The following is a 26,028-nucleotide window of genomic DNA, read 5'->3' on the forward strand; positions in this document are numbered from 1 at the left end:
AAGTAATGAACACGTTGGAGAAAACCTGGATCTGCACGTGATTGTTCTGCAAACACAAGCAGAGCCTGAGTCTGCTGGAGGAATTGCTGGGAACAGCTAAACAGAGCCCTCCTGGAAAAAAACTGGTTAGAACAAAAAACTTCTATTTGGACTTTTAGTTGATGTTCTGCATATTTATTTAAATCAAGAATATTCAAGTTTGTGAATCAAGTAAAATTAAAAATGCAAAAATGGTGTGGCATCTGAATATTACATTACATGTTATAAACATTGGTTGTGGCAACTGGTGTATCTTGCAGCAAAAAAAAATAGCAACACTAATGTAGCAGTATCCTACTAACAGGTCTTGGAAATATTAAGCTTGTAAAAAATCTCAATTAAGCATTAACTCCCCCAGGTTATATGAGAATTTGCACTGAAGTCAGTGATGTTTATGGATTTACTTCCACCAACACAAAGCAAAATATAATCAAACATCTTAAAGATTAAAAAAGGAATGATGGAGAGAGAGGTTAAAATGATGTGACAAAAAAGGCCACTCACAGTAGCAAGTGTTTAAGTAAGTGTAAAATATTAAAATATTTTACAAAACTGAACATCCAAATATCAACAGAAGAATAACTGAACTTCTAGATAGGAATTTTTCAGTTATTTGTAGATTCTTGAGGCTGTGTTTGAGATTATGAGAAACTTAGAATAATTGAGATTTTGCTAATTTGACTTTTGAATTGTCTTCTTTTTCCCCATCCAAATTAGATTTATTGGTGTGCTAGCACTGAAAGAGGTAATAACCTTTTGGGTTTCAGCGCTCTTTATCTGCTTTTTCCATTCTCACTGCAAAGAGTAGCACTTAGTTCTTGCATTCCACACGGAAGTGCACTGGATGTGAAATGATTTATTCTTAGGAGCAAAAGAGAAATGGGCAAACAGCTATTTTGCAAATACTAAGCAGCAACATTTCTCTCTAGGGCTGTGTGGATTTGCATTGACCAAATTCTCTTCCTGAAAACGTTATAAAATGGATGTGTACATGCGAGGGAGGAGCGGCGCAGCATACACGATGCATTTTATACTGTTTTCCTACTTTTACCAAAGCACGGAGCCTGACGGAGCCTCCTGGAAATGCTGAAATGAAAACTCACTATAGAGCATGCATACCTTAAGAGTTATTCTTCATCCACTTCTGCTACAAACTGTGAATGGTGTTCTGGTGACTTGCTGTGTGTTTTGCTTAGATGAAGTTTTACTGCATGTTTGCTCGCAAATGTCCGACAGCACAACTTACATTTGAACTTAGAGTCTGTGTCCTCTTCTCCAGCTATTGTTTCAGGAGATCTTTGAACTGAAACTCTGGAGATTTCTTGCTCTACCTTGGTTTGCTGCTCCACAGCCAGCCTGTTCATGTCTTTCATTTGGAAACCTAGGTGGGATTCTAAGTGGCTAATGTAAGTAGAGGGGGTTCGGAACTGAGATGCACAGTCGCTGCAATAAAAGACTGGATGTCCTTTGTCCATGTTTTTCAAAAACTTTGTTCCTCCGGTTTTCCTAAGTTGATACTTGACATTTGCCAACCAGTGGCTGATGGTGGTCATCGACAGTCCAGTGAATTTGGAAATCTGCATACGCTCTTGTGGGCCTAGATCTGATAATAAATATTTACCTTCAGATGTCTGGAAGAGGCTGGAAGCAAACTGAGCTTGCAAAATGAGCAGATGCTGAGGGTTCCAGTTTGACTGTCTGCCCTTCCTTTTATGCAGAGTGGAGACTTCCGTGGAGACATCCTCGAAGCGTCGGACATCTATTTCCAACTTCATGGACGGGATCCTTGAGGATGCAGCAGGTTTTGGTGTGGTAGCTTTGGGAAGAACTTTGACCATGTCGGCGATGTCAGACAGAGCATGCTTTTGAGGTGGAGAAGTACAAGATTGTGCTTGAGCTGACTCAGCTTTCTTGCCTTTGGATTTGGTCAGGTCAATAGGCTGATCATTGTTTTCAAACAAATAGTGCCTGGAAACACTTGCAGGCTTTGGTGGGGTTGGAGCAGGAGATAAAACTGGCTTCTCCATCATATTTAGATTGGGTTTGTGGAACATGGAGATTGTGCTAGAGCTGGGGCTGCAGTTGGACTGAGGCTGTAAGGGCTCAGTGGCTTTGCCCAGGTGATTGTTCAGGACCGACTGCAGAGCGCTCAGGGGGTTCACACAGGGCAGCTCTGAGGAATGGTTGGCAGCAGCACAACCATTACTGAGAGAAGCTGCTGGTGGCTCCTTGAGGACTGGCTTTTCTTTTCCACTGTCCTCTTTAATTTTGTCTTCTTCTTTCAAGGGACACGGTTCTGACTTTTTTGGCTCCACAGAGGCTTCAGCTTTGAGGAGAGGTTCCCTCTCACTCTGGCTTAGCAAGGCCGGCTCAGCCTGGACACCTTCCTTAGCATAGTCCTTTTGTACCTCCTCCTTGTCCTCAGCCTCCTTCTTCACTTGAGTGCACTGGCTCATATTTGCTGAGATAGGGACCAGAGGCATCACCTTCCACTTGGGCGCTATGGGCCTCAGTTTATTGGTCATGGTTGGCCTGATTTGGAGCACCTGGGATCCCACAGGCAAGGACGGCTTGGCTCCCTCGGAGAGCTGGTAAGCTGCGTGGATGCTGGGATACGCACTCCAGCTGGGAGCTCCGTTCTGAGCTTTATTGATGGCTGTTGTGACAGTGTTCTCCAAGGACTTTAAAATGTCCCCACCACCCTTTGAACCATCTTCTAAATCTTCTTCTCGGAGGTACTGGTATTTCATTGTGGGGTCCAGGGGTTTCTGAAGAGTGTCTTCGTACTCCTCAGTTTTCACTGCTTTCTCATCTTTGTTTGCATCATCAGCTTTATCTTTTTTGCTTTCTTTTTTAAGTTCAGAAGCAGGACCAATGCATTCTGCAGATGATTTACTGGTTGACTTTGAAATGGGGCTGTCATTGGCTGGTGCTTCAGACAGCGACTGCATTTTCTCCACAGCTAAAGGATCCAGAACAAGTTGCTTTCCTTTCTTTGAAGCTGAACTTGTGACTTTCAAGAAATGGCCAGTGACCATCATGTGGGTCGTGAGCTGCTGCAGGGTATCATGGGAGCTTCCACATTCCATGCACTTCAAAATCTGGGATTTGCAGGCCTCGAACTGCCAGGTGTAGCTGGCCCCGTTCTGGTACCCGTAGCGGTTGTTGGAGGAGAGCTGCAGGTTCGTGTTCTTCTGAGGAGAGAAGGTGTCGGAGAAGGACCCCGTCGTGGAGTCAGGGGAGCAAGGCCTGTTCACATCAAACACACGTTTCTTGGCTGGAGTGACCATTTTTGAAGAAATGGTTGGTACTGGCTCCTTCAAAGGCACTTTTTGGTAATGTTTTGTTTTTATCATATGAACACTCAGATCTTGAAGGGAATCAAAAGAGTCACCACAGAACATACACTTCAGAACTTTTTGTGCATCTTCCTTGTCCATGTCCTGGAAGGCCCTTTTCCGGGGCTTGGAGTAGCTGGTAGGTCTGTGCTTGTCCTTTTTGTGGTTGTCATCCTGGTAGTGCCCTGTCTCGTTCATGTGGACCGTGAGTTCTACCAAGGTGTCGTAGGCAGCGCTGCACTGCCGGCAGCGGAACCGGCTGGCGCCCGTGAACACAGTCCCGCACATTTTGCTGCTCTGCCTGTAGAGCTGCACCGAGCTGAACAGGTTGGGCTTGGAGACAGGCCTGGAAGGTAAATTCTGCTGCAAGCTTTTGGACAGCGCGTCTTGGTGCCAATCGAAATCAGCTTTGTTCCCTCCGTTCCTGTTGTCACAACTCCTCTTTTCAGAGTTGGACAACTTGAAACCCAGCCCCAAGCCTGTCCAGTAAGAGTCCGACAGGATGTTGGCATAGACTGCTGTCATTTTATCCATGCAATCGTGTGTTTCGCTCTGGGCTTTGGGGTGGGTGCTGCTTTTGGGGTCCTGGGGCTCCCTGGAGCAGATGTTTTTGATATCTGCCACATGGTCACTACTGTCACTCAGTAGTGATTCGTTCTCTGCATCCTGGTTGGATATGTGACTGACAGGGGAATTCTGGAAACTGAAGTTCCCTTTCTGCTCAGGACCCACTTCGTGCTCCTCATCCGTGCCAGTGTCATTGCTGCCCTGCAGCTGAGCAGTTGAGTTGCTGTCATCGTCATCTTCTTCCTCCTCCTTTATGTCTTCCTCTTCCTTTAAATCTTCCTCTTGGACATAACCTGAAATGTAATGTCAATATATGAAACAACCCGTTAAAGGAGAATGCTACAGTTCCAGTTTTCTAGTTTCACTGTGTATTTTCTTTACTAGATTTTGCTTTAATCTATAACTATATTCTCTGTTAGTTCTGGAAGTGAAAAAAAAGCCAAATAATGTCTCTTTTTTTGTGAAGGTTGCTGCATTTTGTTGGCAGATGATCATAATTCTTTATAACTGCCAGAGATCCCAAGTTAATAATTTTCCTGTCATGGGAGTATAATTCTAACTGTCCTGTAATGGGACAGTTGGAAAATTCGTATGTAAGAATTTAAAGTTTATACTAAAAGCTTCAATTCTATGAAATTGTTTTTGGCATCAGCAAGAGAAAGGGTGGAATTTGCAAGGAAGAGAAGAAAAGTAAGTGCCATAATCTTCCTGGTTCAGAGCATCATCTAGGTACAGTGACCTTTTGCCACTTCATCACCTAAAATGCACTTTAGGATGTACACAAATAATTTATACGTCAAAATACAACATCTGAAAGCATTAATAGGCATAAATGAAGCTCTTGTTTATAGAAGTAATGTACTGTGTACCATAAAAGCAAATTGTTCTTCAGTAAAAACAAATCCATAAATTTCAGGGCAAGAACCCCTGGAAGTTACAGATTTGACAGAGGTAGACTGAAGCTAATTGTAAAACTGGAAAAGTAGAACAAACCCAGAAGGATTTTCTTTGGAAAATTAATTATTTAATTACAAAGATGAACTTGATTCTGGAAGAGTATATTTATTTAGAATCCAATTCCTTCCCATTATCTGAAAGTCACTTTATGGCTCTTGAGCAACCTGGCTCACTTAAATTTGGTACTTCTGACCCAGTGATATCCTTCTAGCAAATCCAGAGGAAAGTGTTCTACCTTTCTGATGACCATCTGGACAAAGCCTTCAATTTTCCAATCCATTTGCATGATCTCACCCCTTCCCACACATGTTTGCCATCAGGCCAAAGAGCTGAACCAGAACCAGAGGAACTGTTCCCTGCATGAAGCTGCAGCACAAGAAAAGGGAAATGATGGCTCTCTGTGTGATGGGAGCTAAGAAATCCATGTGTCACCTTTACCACATCCTTCCCATGGATTTAGGACCTGCACTGGCCACACAGGCTTAGAGCTGGGCTTGGCTTAGAGCTGGACTTGGCTTACTGCAGGGATGGTAGCAGAAGGTGTCGCAACCAGAGGCAAAGACACAGCAGTGGCTCTGAACAAATGACCTGCACATCACTTTAGCCTGATAAAATAATAACCACACAGTAGGAGGAACACTGTGCTCTTCAGCAGATGCTTTCAGCAAAGAAGCTAAATATTAAATGTTAAGTGCTAAATACTAAAAAATAATCCCATTAGGATTGTGCTGGGTCACAGCAAACATTAACAGGTGATCAGACTGGAGCAGCAGCAAAGAGCACTTAGACCTCAACAGTTTTTTCTCCTGCTTAAACTTTTCCCTAATAACCAGATACCACTTTCCCTTTGCTGTGTGTTTTTTGGGGGACCAAGGAGAAGGCAGGGACATGGAGGTGCCAGAAGGTCCCCAGGTGAGGAGCAGTGACCCTGTGACACACGGCCCCTCTCCAGGACATGTCCCAGTGCCAGGCACACCACACTGAGCACAACAGAAACAAGGAGGGGATCCAATGAAGGGATCAGACAAAACACAAAACAAAGAGCATTCCCAGAGCTTTGGGTTGCTGAAAATTGGATTCTCCATTCCAGCACCAATTCTTTGAACAATATTAACCCATTTTTCACCAGAAGGTAAGTTTTTCCTTTGGAAGGTACATACAGTAGCTTATGCCTCACAAGATCCTTTGTCCTTCCCTAGAAAAAGCAGAAGTACCAGACAGCTGCACATCCCCCACAATACGGATAAAATTTGCTGCTTAATTAGGCATTGACATGTTTACTATAACCTTTACAGAAGAGTAACTTGTGCTGAGGAATCCTCTTTTTTTTTGGTGTCTGTGTAAGATACTGCCACAGTCTCGTGTAAGTGGTAGAAGTAACAAGTTCCAGTGTCTTCAGAGGGTTCACAAGGAAGCCAGGGAGGGACTTCATCAGGAACTGTAGTGACAGACAACGGGGAATGGCTTCAAACTGACAGAGAGGAGGTTTAGATTAGACACATGGAAGAAATTGTTCCCTGTGAGGGTGGTGAGGCCCTGGCACAGGGTGCCCAGAGAAGCTGTGGCTGCCCTGGAAGTGTCCAAGGCCAGGTTGGACAGGGTTTGAAGTACCCTGGGACAGTGGGAGGTGTCCCTGCCTGTGGCAGGGGTAGCACTGGATTCTGTGATTCTGTGATCCTAATTTACCAGAAAGCACCATCAAAATTTCACAAAACCATCAGTCACATCTGTTTTAATGGTTTAGGGGTTTGGGCAGCTTTAAAAACACATTTCAGTATCCTCCTTGTAAAAGCATTTCTGTTTATGTAAATGATTTAAATTGCTGTGGGCATTTTAAGGACAGTGGAGACCAGTTCTACAAGACAACCTTGGCTACAAGAGATGCTCGTGTTCTTCCAACAGGGCTTTTTAGTAAGATTTCATCGGACATGAAGGGTTGTAGCTGGTTAACAGAAATAACATTAATTTAAGTGGACTTTGCATTATTTATTTTAGAAGTAAAGAGTGTCTTATATCTGTACACCCACATGCTTTAAATGCAGTCTGTAATAAGTTGCATAAATTTTGCACGTCACACTGATGTCCATGTAATAAATTGTTGAGTGACCTGTTCTCTTCCCACCAGTTCTCCCCCAGGCTTATTCTGACATGCCAAACCTCTGAGATCCTCATGTGTAACTGTGTTACAGGGAAAAAAATAACATGAAAGAAATCCAAGCTCAGTAATTGGATGAATGCTTCCTCCCTTTCCTAGATGAGAATTTCCCCCACCAAAATTAAACTGGCCCAGGCAGATGTAAGATGGGAAAAGTGCAGTCTGAAGAAGTGGGAGACTCAAATTCCACTATCCTTAAGAACTGACAAAACTCAGGAGCTTCAAAGCATTGAATGGAAGCAATTTTTGGCTTCCTAAATGGAAGTACTGGTTTAGTGCTGATTGATCTCAAGACAAGGTATGTCAAAATCACAACATCAGTAAGGATAATGTTATTATAGGGATAATAATCACAAATACAATTCTAAATTATTTGGTTTCTTAATTTCCCTCTGTGTCTTTGTGATAGGATTCATGGTAACCTCAGAAACCTGCTTCTCTAGGATGAGAGCTGCAATAAATAGCTGGTCCTTTATTCTTTGAAGAGGACATTTTCTTAGCTATTTCTGGAATACTTCCACAGAGGAGCTAAAATAAACCAGGTCCAGTTAATACACCTGCAAAAACTGGGTCTAAAACCACCCCCATGCACCTTGGAGCTGTGAGCTTTCCCAAGCCAGGCTCCAGTGGGGATGAATCCAGCACTGACACCAGGCCTCATCCCCTGACTAACCTGGGACTGGCACCACGTTATCCATCACTCCTGGCCTGGAATTGTGGAGTGTCAATACAGCTGTTTTTCAAAAGTGTTCATTCTGACTGTTGACTTTTCCACCAGCAGATACTATTTTCACTCAAATTTGCTCTTTTTCCATGTAAAGAAACATCTATTAATGTATATGTGTATATATATATATATATATATGTTTCTTTCCAGGACTGGAAAATTTTTCTTTTGCCAAGAGAAAGGACAGTGAATCATTGTCCAGAACAACTCTGCTAATCCATGTAAAACCCATGGCACCACCTGCACTTCTCCAGCCATACATACTCCAGTTTTCCTTGAAACAACATCATCAGAAAAGCAATCTCACAGTGCTAGAAGGTGATCTTGTTTCCTCCTTGTCTGGCTTCAGCTCAAACATCTTTTTGTGTTTGGCAGAAGCTGTTTCTTTCTCTGAAAGATTCCAAGCAGGTAATGGATAATGACCACTTCTCATTCCTCCTTCTCCAAGATGTCGAACTGCATTAAGCACCCACAGACAAATCTTAACCTGGCTCTTTGTAGGAGTGCAGAGCTACACTTTCCTCCCAGTTTGAAAATCAGCTGAAGAGAGAAACTGGCAGGTGAGGGAAAAATAGTTCCCTACTCCATTGCATAACTCTTTATTAAAGACATTTTGGAATTTAATAGGATTAAAACCAATAGAGCACTCTGGAAAAGCAATTGAGTTCCATGGAAAGAACTCTCAAAATATGAAATTTGTCAATTTCAGAGTTTTTAAAGCTATGTTCAGAATTTCTGTACCGCAGAAATAACTTCCTGTTAAGTTCCCCAAGATGGAAGGAGAACACAGGGAAAGGTTCCTGAATCTGGCACAGAGAGGACCTGGTCCTGAATGATGGATGGAAGGGACAAAAAGTCCTGGTATTGAGTTGTAGTTCCAAAGCCAGATGCAGTCTGAGGGAGATTTGGATGTCCTCAGAACAGGCTGAAGATGCTCAGTTTCCTCTTTGCTGGGAGGCCAGTTCATTATTTTGGATAATGGGGCATTTTTTGCACCTTTTGCTGCTGTTGCTCTTTACCATCACACCCACACTCCGTTTGCAGTGGCTCAGTGTGGATCACCATCATGGTGATGAATTTTGTGTTCAAAACAATTTGGTACCTTAAAGGAGGGATTTTTCCCAATATTCCTTTGCCCCTTTTTTTCCTAGGAATTTATTTTTCAAGTAGCTCCAGCAGCTGATACCAAGGCATGAATTCCTGCCTCTTGCAGGGTAGGAGAGGGAACACCCACCACCATCCAATGCAGGAGGACAGGAGCAGCTTCTGGAAGGAAAAGAGTGGCTTCCACACTGACTGAATTCTACCACACAAAGGCAATTCCATGAAGCCATAACTATTATTTATATACGATGCTGAAATGAAGCAATTTGGGGCTTTCATTTTGTTGTACTTTAATTAGACTTGTATTATAAAGTTTTCTATTAAATATCCAATTTCCTACTGGTTAAGAAGGCAAAATACCCCTGAGTTTCAGTGAGGCCCTTAGCAGCAGAGAGAGAACAGATTATGTCCTTTGCACTTCATCCTGCACAGTTATGAGCCAAATGATCCGTGGCTGGAGCACACGTGCAGGGAGCTGCTTGTGAGTGACCCATGAACTCAAACCCAATAACAAAACAGGAAAAAAACCAACATAGGCAAAAAGAGAGGTGAGCTGATGTGAGCTGTTGTGCTGACAGTGCAGAGGAGGGATGGAATTACCATGGAGATTTTCTTGAATCATTTTCCTTAAGGATAGCGTTGTTTGCATTGGCAGTTATTGAATAAAAAGCAGCTCCAGCCATCCTTGCCATGCTCTGGATTCAGTCAGTTCCAACCCCACCATGCTTGGAGCCAACAGTCCCAGTTCCTCACACGAGGGCTCTGTGCCTCTCGTTAAAAATACTTGCTATTTTCCACAAACTCCTGGAACTGACAATGCCATTGTTACAACCAGCTGATGGTGTTTGGTGATCTCCAGATTGTATTTCCAGTTAAAATGCTCCTAAAGAACGTTGTGACTGCAAAGAGCTCAACCTCCCCCTTGCCCCAGCACCCCAGCTGCCCTCCCTCACACCAAACTCCCATCCTGGCCTCAGCAGGTGAAGTTTGGGGCAGGTGTCAGACAGCCACACATCCCCAGACCGTCACTGTGAGCTCCACTCAGCTCCTGGTGCAGGCACGAAGGCTGCTCTCCAATGTGAGCACAGCCTGAAAAATTCAAGGGATATGGTAGCAGCAAATATGTTTTCCTCATTAGTCATCTTAATTGCACCAGTGTAAATCATTTTGCTGATGAAAACAGAAGTCTGAAACTTTTGTCTCCCTTTGCCTTTCTTCTATTTTCTCTTGTCCTATTTATTGTCGTGGAAAACAGCAGAGTGGCTTTGTAAATTTATAGATTACTTCATTTAAAATCCAAGTTTCAAATTATGTTTTCCCTCTTTCATTATCCTAGGTTGCCCTAAGTACCAATATAAATTTCCTTCAATGGCATGAGCTACCAATCAGAACCACAAAAAAATATATATCTATAGAAATTGAAATTGTAATGAGTCTTACCAGTGTATTGCTAACACTTTGGTTCATTTGATATGAACTTTGTTTTTTTAAAGTACCACATGGTAAGGCTTTGAAACTTCAGTTTGTAAAAAAAAATTGTAACAGCCTTACAGCCTTTGAAGTCACTACTGATATAACTCTGAACAGATCCATTCAAGTTCAACTAACATCAGACAAATGTTTAGTGTATCAGAGGAAGCCACAAAAGCAAGGATTTCATCAATATTTCACAACAGCCTCAGGGAAACTGTAGATTGCAATGCTGTAGGGCAGCTAATGGAATTACACACAAGGGTTTTGTACATTTAAAATAAGCAGCTACTAAAAAAATTACCCTTCAGTTTGATAGAAACTGTATAAAACTGCAGATGGGAAACAATTAAATAGCTACCAACATTTATCCATGTCAGCCTGATAGGTCATTTAATAACAGGTATTTCTTTCCTCCTTTCTTTTTTTCCTGGTAGGGCAATAATAAAGATTAACATTTATGAAAAGTAGCATAAAATATAGTGCAGCCAAATGAATAATTAAAGATGCTTCTGAAGAATTTGTTTGCTATTGTATGGCCGTGAAGACTGCTCTTCAGTAACGAAGTACATTTATATTAACTACAATTATAAATAGAAAGAAGATGAGGATTATGTTTATGGACACTTGCTTGTTATACTAAAAAAATAAATCTTTGGCTTGTTTCTATTGAATCCATGGCTTATCTCATGGACAGCACATTCTCCTTGAGGAGAGTTGGGCCTGGCTTGGATCATGTGGGTGCACGTGGAGGAGGACACAGGACATGCAATAAACCCTGAGAGATCAGTGACCAACACTTTCCCTGGAGAGGCTCTTGGGCAGAGAGGAGAATTCAGCCCGTGAAATCCCAATGTTTATTCTAAAAACAGATCCACAGAATCATGTTCCTTTTCATTGCTATGTTCATGCCCTTCATACAGCTGGGTTTGGGTGTTTAGGTTGGGAAATTGCTGTTTCTGTTAATAACTGATGCATAGGACAATGGGAGACACAAATCACTTCATTACCATTTCTAAAAGGTTGCTTATTTCTTGGCCACTCCAACTCAAAAGAGACCAGCTGGGCTAAATCCAACAGAGTACCCAGTCTCACAAAGAAGGTGTTAAGACCCAGTTCAAGAAAGCTCCTAAACTTCTGTCCCTTTTGGGGTAAGAGCAGTAAGTATCACAGAAAATCCAGAGCTCCCTGAGGACTCAGCTGGTGATCCTGTGATGGTTAGAGATGCAGCCAGCAGCACTTCCCCCGTGCTTTACTAAAGCTCAGAATTCCTGCACAGCTGAAGATGCTGCATAAAAGACAAGCTCCTTGCAATAAAGTGTTGCCCAGCACCTTCTATCGGAGCTGATTTTAGAAAATATGAATAAGGCTTTAAAAGTGCACTACTGTAAGATTTGTCTAAAGAGCAGTGGGCCTTTGGATTTTCCTTTTGGATACACAGGGCCAGTGCAGCTCCAGTGAGATCTGCTTTAAGCCAGAATGCCAGTAATACTCATAAATCCGTGCTGGTTACTCGGAGCTGGTTAAACGCTGCGGCATCATTTCTCTCTCAACATCTCTTTAGATAAGGTACATAAGTAGAAAGTGGGAGTACAATGAAATCCATCTTCCTCATCTTCTTGCTTTGTTTTGATCTTGCATTCCAGGCAATAAAAAACTGCAAATAATTTTGAAGTGTGAATTTTCCCTTGCCGGGATTGCGGCATTAAAGGAAGAATACACAGATCATCAAGTGGCTGATTTCCCTCTTTATTTTCCTTTCAGGAACATCCTGCTGCACATGGTGGTCCAAATGAATACTCTGCTTCTTTGGTGACAAATATTATGGCCAGCAAACATTGACTTTTGACCATTAGGCTTGCCTGCACTTATAGCCACATCACCATCAGAGCACTAAGGCAGCATGAAGGTCATTACCCCCGACAGCATCTTCTTTCCACCAACTTCTCAGAGATGTAAGCAATAAGCACTTGCAAGAGATTGATATGATACTTTGTGAGTAATTTGGATGAACTATAACACTAACCCAGTAAAGTATTATAATTTTAAATGTGTCCAGAAAATAATTGAAATTCTGGTTTAGCTTCATGATAATGCACAGCGCTGGGTATATTTAACAGCTGACTAGTTTAGCATGAATATTGCTTTACAAATGAGGTCATATTGTTTTTAAGAAACAATATTGCTATCAAACATGTTTAGGAGGAAAAGCAAGAGATTATGAGTACACTTTTAACCTTTCTGTCTCTTTCTATATCTGTTTACTATGGTGATTTAGGTGCTCAGTGTTGTTTGAAGGCAAACATAGAAGGTTCTGGCATTTAAAGAGATCCAGTAATGAGCAACTGGCAGTCAGATTCTTTCTTATTATTACTCTGTCACAAAATCTCTGTTCTACATCACTCCATCTTTGCAACACCAGCCAGAGATGAGAAAGGTCAAAACATCTCCTTCAGACGTGCAGTCACAACACCCAACAGCCGGAATCCAGCCCATGCTGCGGGAGAGAACAGAGCCACAGGTAACAAACAGAGTTTCACTGGAGCAAAGCTTTTCCAGGGGCAGAGTGGGATCACCACCGACTTTGTGTTCCTTTGCAGGAGGAGGAATACCTAAACAAGCCACCCAAAAGAGCATTTAACACAAAATATGTACAATTTCCATTCACCTCTAAAATATTTGGATATTTCTCTGCCAGGAAAGGGGCACACAGAGGGTCTGATCCTGCTTTTCCTGGCTCGTTGCAGCCAACAGTGCCAAGGCTGCAGCAACTGTGAGAAGAATCAGCCTGTGATCCTTTGAAATCCCTTTCAAAATGGAAAAACTTTAAGGTCCTGCCTGAAATATTCTGTCTGAGAGGCACAATCTCAGGTGGTTCTGGGAGCACGAACTTGCAACCAGTTTTGTCTGGAGTTTGGAGGAATCATCTAACACTTTCTTAATTAACAGTGTAAATACACTGCATGGTTATTATTACCTCTGTTATTTCTTTCTTGATTGATTTATTCATTTGCTCTTTTGTTATTTACTGCCTCCAAAACCAGCACTGCCCTGCCAAAATCTTTTACCAACATGGAATAAAATCCTTCTTTCTCACCAAATCTCCCTGTTTTGGTACACTCCAGCACCTTCCTCTCTCTTTCCACACAGTCTGGGATGCTGCCCCACAGTTTCCTTGCAGATATAAAAACCTTTTCATGGTAAGAAGTCTAATAATTATCAGTAGTAAAATTAGTCCTGTTGGCTCCATTCTGCAAAGAAACTTGGGCAAAACAAATCAATCCATGTCAAAAGAAAAAACTCCCAACTGATATGGAAAATCAATCCAGAGTCCCAGTATCTATCAAGATTCATAAAACAACGGGAAATTTCAAGGGAGAAAAAAAGAAAAATGATTGAAACCCAAATATTAGGCTGTGTTCTTTTAAATTGGGTCTCAAATGATCCAAGGAAGGGTTGAGAGCCAGGGCCAGTGCACAGATCATTTACAGATCATAATCACCCCAGTCTCAGTCTGCATTCCTCCCAACTGATATGGAAAATCAATCCAGAGTCCCAGTATCTATCAAGATTCATAAAACAACGGGAAATTTCAAGGGAGAAAAAAAGAAAAATGATTGAAACCCAAATATTAGGCTGTGTTCTTTTAAATTGGGTCTCAAATGATCCAAGGAAGGGTTGAGAGCCAGGGCCAGTGCACAGATCATTTACAGATCATAAGCACCCCAGTCTCAGTCTACATTCCTGCCCTGTCCTAAGTGATATCTGACATTTATCACATGGGACAGAGCATGAAAAAAGAGGCAGCAACAACAGGAGGCTGCAGCTGCAGGGGCTCAGCTTTTCCTGAATCTCAGCACGAAATAACAACTCTGAGTTATGGGCAAAAACTCCAATAATCCGAGAGGTCATTACTGACAGAAACAACTTCTTCAGCACAGGTACCATGATGTCACCTCTGCTGAAGAGGGGGACCTCAGTGGGTACACAAAAGCCATTTATTATATCCAGCAGAACTGGATCTGAGGCCTGCAGGAGTTCACAGAACACTCCAGTGGTCAAAAATCCCGGCTCTGAAGTTCTGAAAGAGCTGAAAGGATGGATTAACTACAACCCAACTCTCTACTACCCAACTCTATACCAGAATAAAAGACTTTATGCAAAACTTCATGAACTTCCTCCCTTTTTTTTTCTGGGGCTTCACTCAAACTGGGAAGGAAAAGCAACAGAGGGCATCTGACCTCTACCAAATACTCAGAATACTGACTTTAAAAGATGAATTGCTGCTGCAGGCAAGTCCAAAAATTTATTAAAAGCCATTTAAAAAGGGGCTATTTAAAAAATGTTTACAGAATTAAAATACATTTATTACTTTTCTAGTAATCCCAAGGGTAAGTGCAGAATTTTCAAGTGATTAAATCCACATAAAAAGCAAAATTCTCCATTTTTGTTTTAATTTCTCCTTCCTCCATTTCACTGCTTCCAGGCATCAGCATTCAACTGGGACACAATCCCTGGAGCTCTGCACTTGGGCAGAGGAGCAAACGGACCTGAGGTGTTAATTAGGGCATCACTTTATGTCTGTGTGGCATCATTTATTTCCTGGGAAGGGCCCATGCCAGGTCAGGATCAACACTTTGAGCAGCCAATCCATCAGGTGGGAGCAGGTGGCAGGGGAGGTGTAAGGAATGGCTGGAAAAGGAGGAAAAACTGAAATGGATGGAAGTGGGAAAGTAATAAGAAAGTGATCAGTGAAAGTACAAGCACCAGGAAATAAATCAATCAAAGCAGTGCAGAGCAGAGCTCGCTCTGAGAGGGTTCCCTTCAACGTGAGCAGGGCTTTAACCTCTACAGCAGCACGTGAGTCTGAAAGGTTTTCCCTCAAAATTCTCCTGGGAATCAGGAGGATGAGCAGAGCAGGATTATTGTCAGGGCATTTGGAGAGAATCAGAGAGAAAGCCCAGTCTGCTTTCTGAGAGATGCAGGGAGAGGTTGGGACAAGGAAGCATTACAGGAATTCTGGACATTGCATTTCCACCCATGATCCAACTGTGTTTATTCTGTGCGAATGTGGCCCAGGATCTGCACTCAGATTTTGACCAGACCCGTGGAGCAATAATTGAAATAAGAAATAGAGTGGGAAGTGCACAGTGTTATAATAAAAGACACACACACTAACTTGACTTCCTGAACAGAAACCCACCCAGTAATTTTACTGAGGCTTATTGGATTCAAACCAGGAAAATCCGTTTGCTACCGAGAATCTGATTATTCATGACAAAAAATCTCGTGCACCTTATCTAGCACAGGTTTTGTACTGAGTGCTGATAATGTGGAAGCAAAACTTGTAATTGATGCTGGTTTTATCAGTGGGAGCTGTGGAAGTGGAGTTCTGCACAGCTTTTTGACAACACACAAGGATACTCTGGCTGTGGACACCAAGCCCTACTTGATTTGCTAAGTAGAGAAAGTCTCTTAGGATTTTATGGGTAAAGTTGATTTGGAGCTATAAAATTGAAGCATTTATTACAGACCAGAGGCCAACAACACTTCATTACAGACTGTCTAAACACTTTCAGTTTATCCACTAGCTTCAAATCCAAACAATACTTGCCTTTCAAAGCATTTCTGCCTGATTTTCTTTCTCTTTCTACCAGCAGTAACACCTTAAAAAATGCATTTTTAATGTGTTTATCAATCTCTGCTAAAATTTAAATGAAGCCAAAGCCTGCCACAGATTGAGCCAATACCTGCACAAGGTTTGTCTTCAACAGCTCCCAGTTCTCCTTGTCTACATGGGCTAATTGCTGTATGTATCCACCAATGCACAGCTGGAATTTGACCAGTCTGTATCTGAATTTTGAACTTTTGGAATTTTATTTTATTTTAATTATACTGCCAGTTTACTGCTCCTTCTGTGCAGTCAGTTCCCTCACACTGACTGCAAATGGGTTGCACAAACAAAGAGAGAAAAACATGTTTAAAGGAAGAGGTTTCAGAAAGACTGAAACTGCTTTTAATCCATTATTTAAGAATTCACCATGTTTTAGTCTCTGCCCCTTTCAAACAAGTCTTTAAACACTCAATGAGAGGAAAAGCAGCCGAAAGTGTCAGGGGCAGCTTGTTTCCACCAACTCTTGTGGTCTATGGAGCTCCATGCACTGAGGAGAGAAGCCTGACTCTGAAGGGTTTCACTTCTAATAATTTTTCAGATGTTAATGAAATATTAACGTTTCCATATTCAATAAGCTGAATTTCTTACTGGTTTAACTCTTCTGAAGCAAAAGGATTTAGAGAGAGGAAGAATTGGCTCACTGTTTTATTTTTCTTGGCTCTCTTTCATTCCTAGTGCTGTTTTTGTCTGATGGGCACCTACAGATCACAGGATCAGAGAAACATTGAGGCTGGAAAAGACATCCATGGACATTGAGCCCAATCATTAATTCCAGCAAAGATTTTTTTTGAGGCATTAATTCTGTTTTATGGAAAGCAAAATGTTGCCAGTACTTTGGAAATGAAACAGTGAATTCCCACTTCACCTCCTCAGTTATCATGAATCTAAAAAAAAAGGATAAGACGATTTCCCATATTATTTCCCAATTTGTTCATCCTCTTGTGGCTGAGGGACAACCTCTCATATGAAATTCATCTTCCTTCCAACACAATTCAGTCTCCTCCACCAGTATCAGCTTCCCCAAGGTGGTTTCACCACTGCCTTTTCTTTCTTCCTCTATGAGCAGCCTCATTTTTTGCCTTTTCTCCTTGACACTGGTAAAATGCTGGTGTTGGAGGAAGTGGACAATTAAAGGTCAAAAACTCAAGTGTTTTTCTGTTCCACCCTGCATAAACCCATTTCTGTCAGGGAGGCAATCATGTCTGCAAATGCACTTTACGGGGCTGAAATCTGTTTCTCAACTTAAACCATGTAACATTTAAATATCAAAAACTTTGTTTTCTAATGAGCGAAGTATTGAGGGGGGAGAAATGAATTATATGCTTGATGTATACTGAAGGCTGGGAAAATTAAGGCCATTTCCCATGGTGAGAATGCAGTGATTTCAGTTTGCGAGAATAAATTAAACCTTTGGGAGAATTTGTCTTCCATTAAATTGAACAGCTAAACAGGCACAGAAGATTTTAATGTCACCACCAGCAAACCCCAAAGGTTGCGAAAAGAAAAAGAAACAGTGTTTTCTTGTTTGGAAGTTCTCTGTCTCTCTACCTAAGAAAAGATGCAAACTGTAAATGTATGTTGAGACACAAAGACTCTTAAAGATCATAATTCCATTCCTATACCATATGCTATTAATGTCTGTCAACACTGTTTAGCCAGCAACTGCTGACAGAACCATATTTGCTATCTAAATACATCATAAATAAATCAGTAATGAACTGCTTTAGTAAACCTTCTGCACTGATTGGAAATACAGATCGGGTAAACAAACTCTGGGGATAGCATTTTGCAGCTCCAAGTACATACAAGTGTTTAATGTCAGTGACAAAGTCACTCACACCTCCCTCTCTGCAAGGCACGAGGCGGGGAAAGAAAATCCTAAGGATGGCAAAAGTGTTTAATCAATTGTAGCAAATGTACCTGTCAGCATTCATCATATTACCTCTGCCAGGGCTTTTTTTTACCTGATGCAAATCTCAGAAAAGGGACTTTCAGCTGGGAACAAAACCAAACCCTGGGCTCAGTGCTGGTCCCTGGGCTAAGGAGAGGTCCCCACACCTGGCTGAGCTCCCCTGGCTTTCCCAGGCAGACCTGAGCCAGCACAGCCTCCTCCCACTTCCTGCCAAGCAAAAGAGCAGATTTTGTTTTAAATATGAGCCTTTTTCAGGAAAAACCCAGGAGCCAGGAATGAATCTCCAAGAGGATTCCTGACCTGCTGCAGGTTAACTGAGAGTTTTGCACTGCAGAGTTTCTGCTGCTTTTGAAGGGAAAAATGCACATTTGTGCCAGAACTGGGCTTTGAGAGGTAGAATACACTGAAATCAAAAACTTCAAGTACTTTGTGAATGTACAAGATAAAAAATAGTAGGAAACATTCCCCTGTTTGTTCAAGCAAGACCTATCAAATGTTACCTGGACAAAAAGGAACTGTTTGGTGGAGAGGGGCTGGAACTGGAATTCTCTCATAGGTGGAATACTGAGAGACAGGAATTAGTAGTAATGTTGTCTGTTAGATGTAAAAAAAAAAATCCACCAACACCATAAAATTGTAACCCAATAAATATTTCCAGTCTTCCCAACTCTTTTTTGACACAGGTTTTTTTAAAGTTACTTTCTGACAGCTTTCTGGTAATTAGACACCACAGCCTTATATCAGAAGAACAGTCTTAATTAAGACTGAAGAGAGATGCTAAAATTATAATTTCCTCTATGCTATATTTTAGCAGCAGAAATTCTTGGAGATCCCTGTGGGCTGAGACTTTAGTCCAGAATAAAACAAGTGCTAATTTATCATGATGTTCGCAATGGATGATATTTTAAAAAATAGAATTGATGTCTATGGATGGAGCATGGAAAGTTTCTCTTGATGCCATCAGACAATTGAATTGTCCTTTGTTTCCCCCCAAGTTCACAGCCTGATGCTGTGTAAGATGCAGAAAAGGCCCTGTTTACAAATTCAGGGCTGCCAAGTCTCAGAAGCAGTGGCAGGTGTTATCCTTTACAGCAGGAACGGGCTCCGAGCAGCTCCCTGTGCCCTTCCAGAGGGATGGAATGGGATCCATCCTCCTTCCCCTGCTGCTCTGCCCTCGCTGCCCACCTGGAGCTGGGTGAGCAGTGCCCTGGGAAAGGAAAGGAGCCTGAGCTAAAAGGAGCACAGCTCTGTGAGGGAAGAAGGGTGGAATCTCATCTTCCAATAAATCAAGATATAAATTTAAATTATGAGCACCTTAAGAAGACGGAGGTTCATGCAAAAGAATACAGGGTAAGACAAGGTTCCCTCTGGTGTCATTTGTTTTTGTGACAAGCTGCAGAGATTGCTGCAATAGAAGAAGTCCCAAGCTCCTAAATACCATCTCAAGTAGAGTTCATGTAAAAAAGAAGAGAAGCGGCACCGTCTGGATGATAAACATTCATATTTTACAACCTTTCAGTTTATTTACTGATATATCTTTTTCTAACTATATTTGTTGTTTGTATCAGCTTGCCTAGGCAAAACAGAGCCATACATAATTCAGGGCTAAAATTGCCATCAAGTCATTGCAGGATCTAAACAAATAGACCCCAAACGTGTATTTTTCATTAATAACCCTCCATTACCAAGTTCCGACACTTGGAGCCAAAAATTAAATAAATAAAATGGCAAGATAAAAAAGAAAGACACCTCATTATTTAATGCCAGTCTCCCTGGCTTTGTGCTGGGAGCAGGTGGAGGCATTGTCTCGGAGTTGGTGCTTCATGTGACCTGGGAGCAGTGGCCAGGGCTGGCAGGGGACAGCACAGAGGAGCCATCAGCCACTTGGCCAAAGCTGTCACGAGCCCTCACGCCTGCAAGACAAGGCTAAGTGTGGAGGCTCCCACGCCACTTACACATTTCATTTTTTGCTGTCTTCCTGTCCAAAAAAAGGAAGAAAAGGGAAAAAAATTTTAAAAAAGAGGGGGTGGAGTGGGGAAAAGGAGAGAGAAGAAAAGGAGCTGTTAATTTCGAGCTGAAAATAGCAGCTGCTAATGGGCTTTTGCACTCCTTCGGTAGACGCTGCAAGGTCGTGGTCAGCAGTAGCCTGTGATTGATTCTAAAGAGAAGCTCGGCTCATGTCTGTAATGGACATTAAAAAATCTGAAAGGAGCTCAAAAGGGAAAACAAAAAGGTGACACATTTTATGGAGCCCTGGAGTCCTCCAGGCTCTCAGGATGAACTTGGAGGGTGGAGTCATGCCCTGCTTTTTTAATTGTCCCTCATAATAATTATTGCATTACAAGGAACAATTAATGGTGTAGATTAGTCTAACTTCATCAATTTTATGGCCATTTTATTGCTCTTTCTTGCAGCCGTGAGAGGCAGAGCCCGCCTCCTCCATCCCCGTGTGTAAAGGGTTAAATGAGATGAGTGACAGCCTTTCTGCATGATTTACAACTTGGAGCCCTGTAGTGAAACCAGCGCTTGATGGATGATCCTGAAAGACGGAGACTAACCATAAATCATGTCTTTGAATCATTGACAAAGATAAAGGAGAGAAAGAAAAAGCACTGGCATTGACATTCATTCTCCCAATAATGTACATTGACTAGTTACAATACAGAGCCTTAATTAAAAAAGCGAACTCCAAGTAGTCACCTCAGTGCAGGCAACGGCTCCGGCAGCCGCATGGAAATCACAAATAGAAGTTCCAGCCGCATCCTCGAGAGAGAGGTTACCTCGCTGGGAGAAGCGCTGGGATGTGCTCTTGGCACAGCCCTGATGTGGAAACAAAACCCACTAAACCCCGCTCGTAACCTCCTCGGTATTTGGCACCCAGCTTTCCTCTTTTATGCCTGTTCTTAATTTCAGCTCAGTGTCAGAGCCCCCCGCGCAGGCAAGGTGAGAGCTCTGTTGTTTGAGGCACTGGCTGTGCGATGCAGAGATGCCAATCTCCGCAGGCAAAACGAAGGAAGGGCTATTATTGTCTCTGCTCCCGGGGAAATACAGGGATTGTTCCCGGAGATCTGGGATGAAGGGCTTGGGAAAGGGGAACGTGTTTGTATGTCGTGATAGGTCTGGGACAGAAAGGTGCTGGAGTTCATAGGGAAGCACATCCATCCACGGTTCCCAAATTTATGGTAGGGATGAGAAGAAAGCTCACATTCCCTAGGGAAGAGATCATAGGTCAACCTCAGGTGCCACTTGTGCCCACTCACACAGAAGGATGCCCGACCTGCCCATCTGCAAACATCAGCAGCACTGGAATTATTTCCTTCCCAAAAGCAGAGCTACCACCTCTCCTTTCAGAGCTGGCACGTTTAATATTGCACAAGAAGTGAGAGAAAATCCCAAAAAGCAGCTTCCAAGAGACAAAAGAGATGCATAGAAATCTCTATGGAGAGAAGAGAGGGCCTAGAGATGCTCGTTCCCCACTGTGATAATCCTTTCAAAAGAAAGTCACAGATCTGACAAGTTCATGTGCTCACGTGAGAGTAAACACCAGGGAATGAACTCCCAACTTTTCCAAGTCTTGTGCCTTTTCCGAATCTTTCCGATTTGTCAAGCATTTAATCCTCATGGTTTCAAGAAAATATTGGGATTTCACACATGGCAAAACTCAATTATAAAAACAAAACAAAAGAGGACAAGCAGCGCTAAGCAGGTTTTTGTTGGTTTGTCGGTTAAGGAAAGCAGCTTCTACCAGAGGGAACAACTCCATGAACAGCTGAGGAGGCACAACAGGGCATATTTTAGAAGGCACAACAATCATAATAAATTCCCTTTATTTATTTGCACATATTATTTCTCATTCTTCTCTCTGCCTGGCCTTAGCTCTCCTTCTTCTCTACTCCTTTCCCAGTCCTTCAGGTGATTATGAATATTTTTATGTGCCTATTATCTGTACAGAAAAGTGAAGGACTTCACAAACATGAGCACCCCTGTGCTCAACAGCAGCAACAAAGCCAAAGAGGTACATCGTAAAAATTATTTGATGATGTTCAGCTCCTTATTTACAATTTGCAAGTTTCCTTCAGCACAGTATTTGTAATTCAAAAATTTCTTCTGCAAATGATTCTTAGTGCCAGCAGCATTTTGATGCAGGTTCACTTGGAGCAGGTACACTGGAGGTTTTTCCCCTGGATCGCATGAAATAGAGCTTGGTTTCAAATTTCTAAAGCAAATGTGTTGTCATGTTGGACTGATTTGATCTGTCATTTGTTTTCCTTAAGTATTTGCTGCAGTTTATTTTTCCAATAAACATTTCTATTATAAACAATTTCCTCAGTTATTTACCAGTGGTTAGAGGGGAAAGAACACAGTCACTTATTTGAACCTGTTTATAAACTCAAGAGGATAGGCATTGCCTCCTTCCCTTCCACTCTGTCCCCTGTCCTTTCCTCAGCTTTTGGTTTGAATTCCTCCTCTAGGTTACAAAAATTGTCAGTAGCTCCTGAGAAAGCTAGAATAGATTGAATAGAATATATTGCTGGAGTGAAAAAAACCGGCATGAAGCTGTGCCAGGGGAAGTTTGGGCTGGATATCAGGGAAAGGTTCTTCCCCCAGAGGGTGCTGGGCACTGCCCAGGGAATGGTCCCAGCCCTGAGGCTGCCAGAGCTCCAGGAGCATTTGGACAGCGCTGCCAGGGATGCCCAGGGTGGGGTTGTTGGGGGGTCTGTGCAGGGCCAGGGGCTGGACTGGATGAACCTTCTGGGTCCCTTCCAGCTCAGGATATTCCATGATTCTATGAAACTGTCAAACTTGGGAAAATTACCCTGTATCTTTTCTTTTAAGAAAGAAAAAAAGTAAGGCAGAGAAGAACTGAAATTCAGATTTTTGTCTGGAAACACAAGAGTACCTGAAAAGTAACAGGTTTAGAAGTAGAGGGATAAGAGGTGACAGCAACTGAACTCAGGGGTATCCAGGTTCAGCCTCTGCCAGCTTCCCTGGTCATAATTCCCATGCCAGAGGATCAACACCCCACCTTTTAATACCACTGAGCACCACAGGAAATCAAAATCCAACCAAGTGCTCCCTAATTAATCCACAGTGAATGGTTCACACGAAGGCTAATCACAATGGCAATATTTCCAGTCCCTGGAAAAGTCACATTTGGGCCAGAGCAGAGCGCCTGATTTCGGTTTGCTCCTTTCACGGAGCTAAAGTGGCCTGATTTCCAATGCAGCTGGCTGGGTGAAGGAGCACAGCTATACTAATTACATCATTTTGCTAAATCTTGAGGTGATAAAGAAGACAGACATTCAGCTGCCACGGGAAATGACCCTGAAACCAAGTGAGATGTTCCACTAAGAAGCAAATACACCTTTGTTGCAAAGTGCTGCAGAGGCCCAGCAGAGGATGTTACTGAGGGCTGCTCTCAAGGAGTGTGTGTGTGTTGTACCCCCAGAGACTGTGGCAGTTAGCTCAGGGATCAGCTTCGAGAGGATTTGGGATGGCAGTAAGTCACTCCTGATTCCCAGGAATGCAGCTCACAGGCCAGGTTGGGATGGGAGGGAAAATAACTCCCTTGATGCCAGACTGAGGGTGAAATGCTCTTTCAGAGGCGCCTGGGAAATGCCTCCTGAGGTTACGGCAGTGGAGTTACAGGCCTGGACATGACCCAGGGCGTGTGAGGAGAGCGCTGGCTCTGGGACAGGCACAGCTCCAGCCCTGGATCCTCCAGATGTGCCCAAGGAGGGCAGTTTGCAGTTTGCTGTGCCCCAGATGTGCCCAAGGAGGGCGGTTTGCAGTTTGCTGTGCCCCAGATGTGCCCAAGGAGGGCGGTTTGCAGTTTGCTGTGCCCTGGCTCTCCGCTTTGAGCAGGTCTATCCCAGGAGCTTCCATGGACCCACCTGGTAGATCCATCCCAGAGATTCTGTGCTGTCCCCTGTCCCCAAAGCACAGAGGACCCATGGGCTCTAGGAAGAATTTGGTAGGCTTAGAGGCTACACAGGAGGGTTGGGGAGAGGGAAGAGTTAATACAATAGGTTTTGGCATTTGACAGAGAATACTTATGTTTAACCATTCATAACTAAATCACATCAATTTAAGTGGATTCCATGTATTTCTGACTCTCACATTAATCTCTATGCAGAGAGAGTGTCTAAATATTTGTCTCCTTCAGTTCCGATATTGTAATTCTCTACCAAAACTAAGGGGAATCCCTTGGTGGGTTTTTTTTTTTTTCTTTTACCTCCTCTTCTTTTTCTTACCTTCTTCCCTTTATTTTCTGGTAGAAGAAAGTGGTGAAAGGCATTGGACAATCATTTAAGGAAACAGGGATTTAATAAACCCCGTGTTTGGGTACATCACAGCTTTTATGTTGGCGCTGAACTCCACATACATTAAATCCACATCATCTATCAATCTTACAGTTGTGTGTCACTTATGAAAATCTACTGAGTATTGTTTTCATCTCGCCTTACAACAAGCAGCAAAGCCTCATGAATACTGAAGAGCACTGTAAATACTGCACATCTTTTATTTTTAAAGGCCTAGACAGTTTGGAATGGCGAGATTTCTTTGTTGAAAATTGCAGCTTAAAGCAATAATTCCTCGCTTCCCCATGCCCTGGTTTTGCCATCCTGTGTGCAAACAAGCAGAAGTGCTCTGGGTGTCATCAGAACACCTCCAGTGGTGCTGCTGCTGCTGCAGCCCCACCACGCCGGGGCTCAGCCTCTGCCAGCCATTAATCCAGCCCGAGCTTGGTTCAAGTGTGATATTATTATTCAAATTCCATCCCACTAGGAAGCAACCAGCTCTGAGATGTATCTATTCATTTCCACTGCTTTATTGAAATCTGACAACCTGCTTTTTCTACATTTTTGAATATTGCAACTTTATGACCACACACTGCCATCACCCTGTTCTTATTTGCCTCAATAGCCCTCAGTAGTGGATCTGCCATGGGCTGAATTTAATAGAACAATATTTTACTGTTAGACAGCACCTTTCATTTTGAAGAATAAAGCCTCATTGAAATTCAGTCATCTTTGGGGCCCAGAGAGGCACAGATTTTTGAGCAGGGATGTTTTGGCCAGGGACACAACCAGTCTGTTTGTGAGAAGAGTGCAAAGTGACCTTTAAAGCACACACAGCCCAACAGGAGGTGTGAGGTGTTACACAAAACACCACAACTGATGATTATCTGATCCTGTATGGGCTAGAAAAGGGGAGCCAGGTCTCCTGAGGTGATGTTACGCTGACAGACTACGAGCACAGCCCATTTGTTGGGCTGCATTTTACACAGAAACCTTCCTCTGGCAATGCTTTTCCAGGCACAATCAAAGAGAGGATCCAGATTTGACTAAACCTTCCCAAAGAGCCCCCAAAGCCAGGATTTGGCCCATGAGGGAGGGGGGATGTTCAGTGTGGTTCCTACTTTACAGAGACCCAATGTCTTCTGCATAGGTTTAACATTTTGTTGGTTTCTTTTCTATTTGCTCGTTGTCCTCGTTATCTTGTCAGTCCTACAAATGCACATCAACTTTTCCTGCAGATTATACAGCTTATCACAAGCTGAGAGCTAACAGAAATCTCACCGAGAACAGGGACTTGGGGAATCTTTGTGCTGCTTGTAGGACTAAGAATTGCAGGAGTGACTTCTAACCCTTCTGTTTGTTTTTATTTCCATGCCAGAAAAGGTAACTTCTGCTCTCCTACGGACAAAAAGGCAGAGCTCCCCTGCCTTCAGTGCTGTGAGCTGTACTGGAGCTGCAGCTATTTTGGGGGTTGAACAGCCTTTTGTGATTTCTCTGAAAGAAGTGGTGGAATCAATCTGCTGCTACTTGTCCGAGCAATTCAGCTCCAGTGGCAGGATTAAGAGCTACCATTTCAATCTACTCCAGGCAGGAGCAGGGAGCAGTGTCTCATAGATTATCAGGTTAATGAAGGGTAGGTACTGAAGGCTCAAGAGCCAACCTGTAAAGACTCTTTGCTGCTGATTCAGAAGCACTGGAGGAGAGCTCCAAGCCTGCACTGAACACTCCCCCATCCAACCATGCTGGGAATGGGTGTGGAGTTATTGCAGCGGAGTTGTTAAAC

At 42.8% G+C, this 26,028-nt stretch overlaps 1 protein-coding gene across 3 annotated transcripts in view; it reads right to left on the reverse strand.

The window, feature by feature from the left end:
- Positions 1-26,028, reverse strand: part of TSHZ2 (teashirt zinc finger homeobox 2) — a 214,603-nt gene that overhangs the window by 80,031 nt on the left and 108,544 nt on the right. The window contains exon 2 of one of the 3 annotated variants that reach the window (XM_017735013.1): positions 1,286-4,237. In XM_017735013.1, the coding sequence (XP_017590502.1) occupies positions 1,286-4,237 (2,952 nt within the window). Of the gene's footprint in view, positions 1-158; positions 4,238-26,028 lie in introns of those variants that run through there. The other 2 variants (XM_017735009.1, XM_008635084.2) reach the window with 2 other exon arrangements.

Source organism: Corvus brachyrhynchos, unplaced genomic scaffold, assembly GCF_000691975.1.
Source record: "Corvus brachyrhynchos isolate BGI_N302 unplaced genomic scaffold, ASM69197v1 scaffold10, whole genome shotgun sequence".
NCBI lineage: Eukaryota > Metazoa > Chordata > Aves > Passeriformes > Corvidae > Corvus > Corvus brachyrhynchos.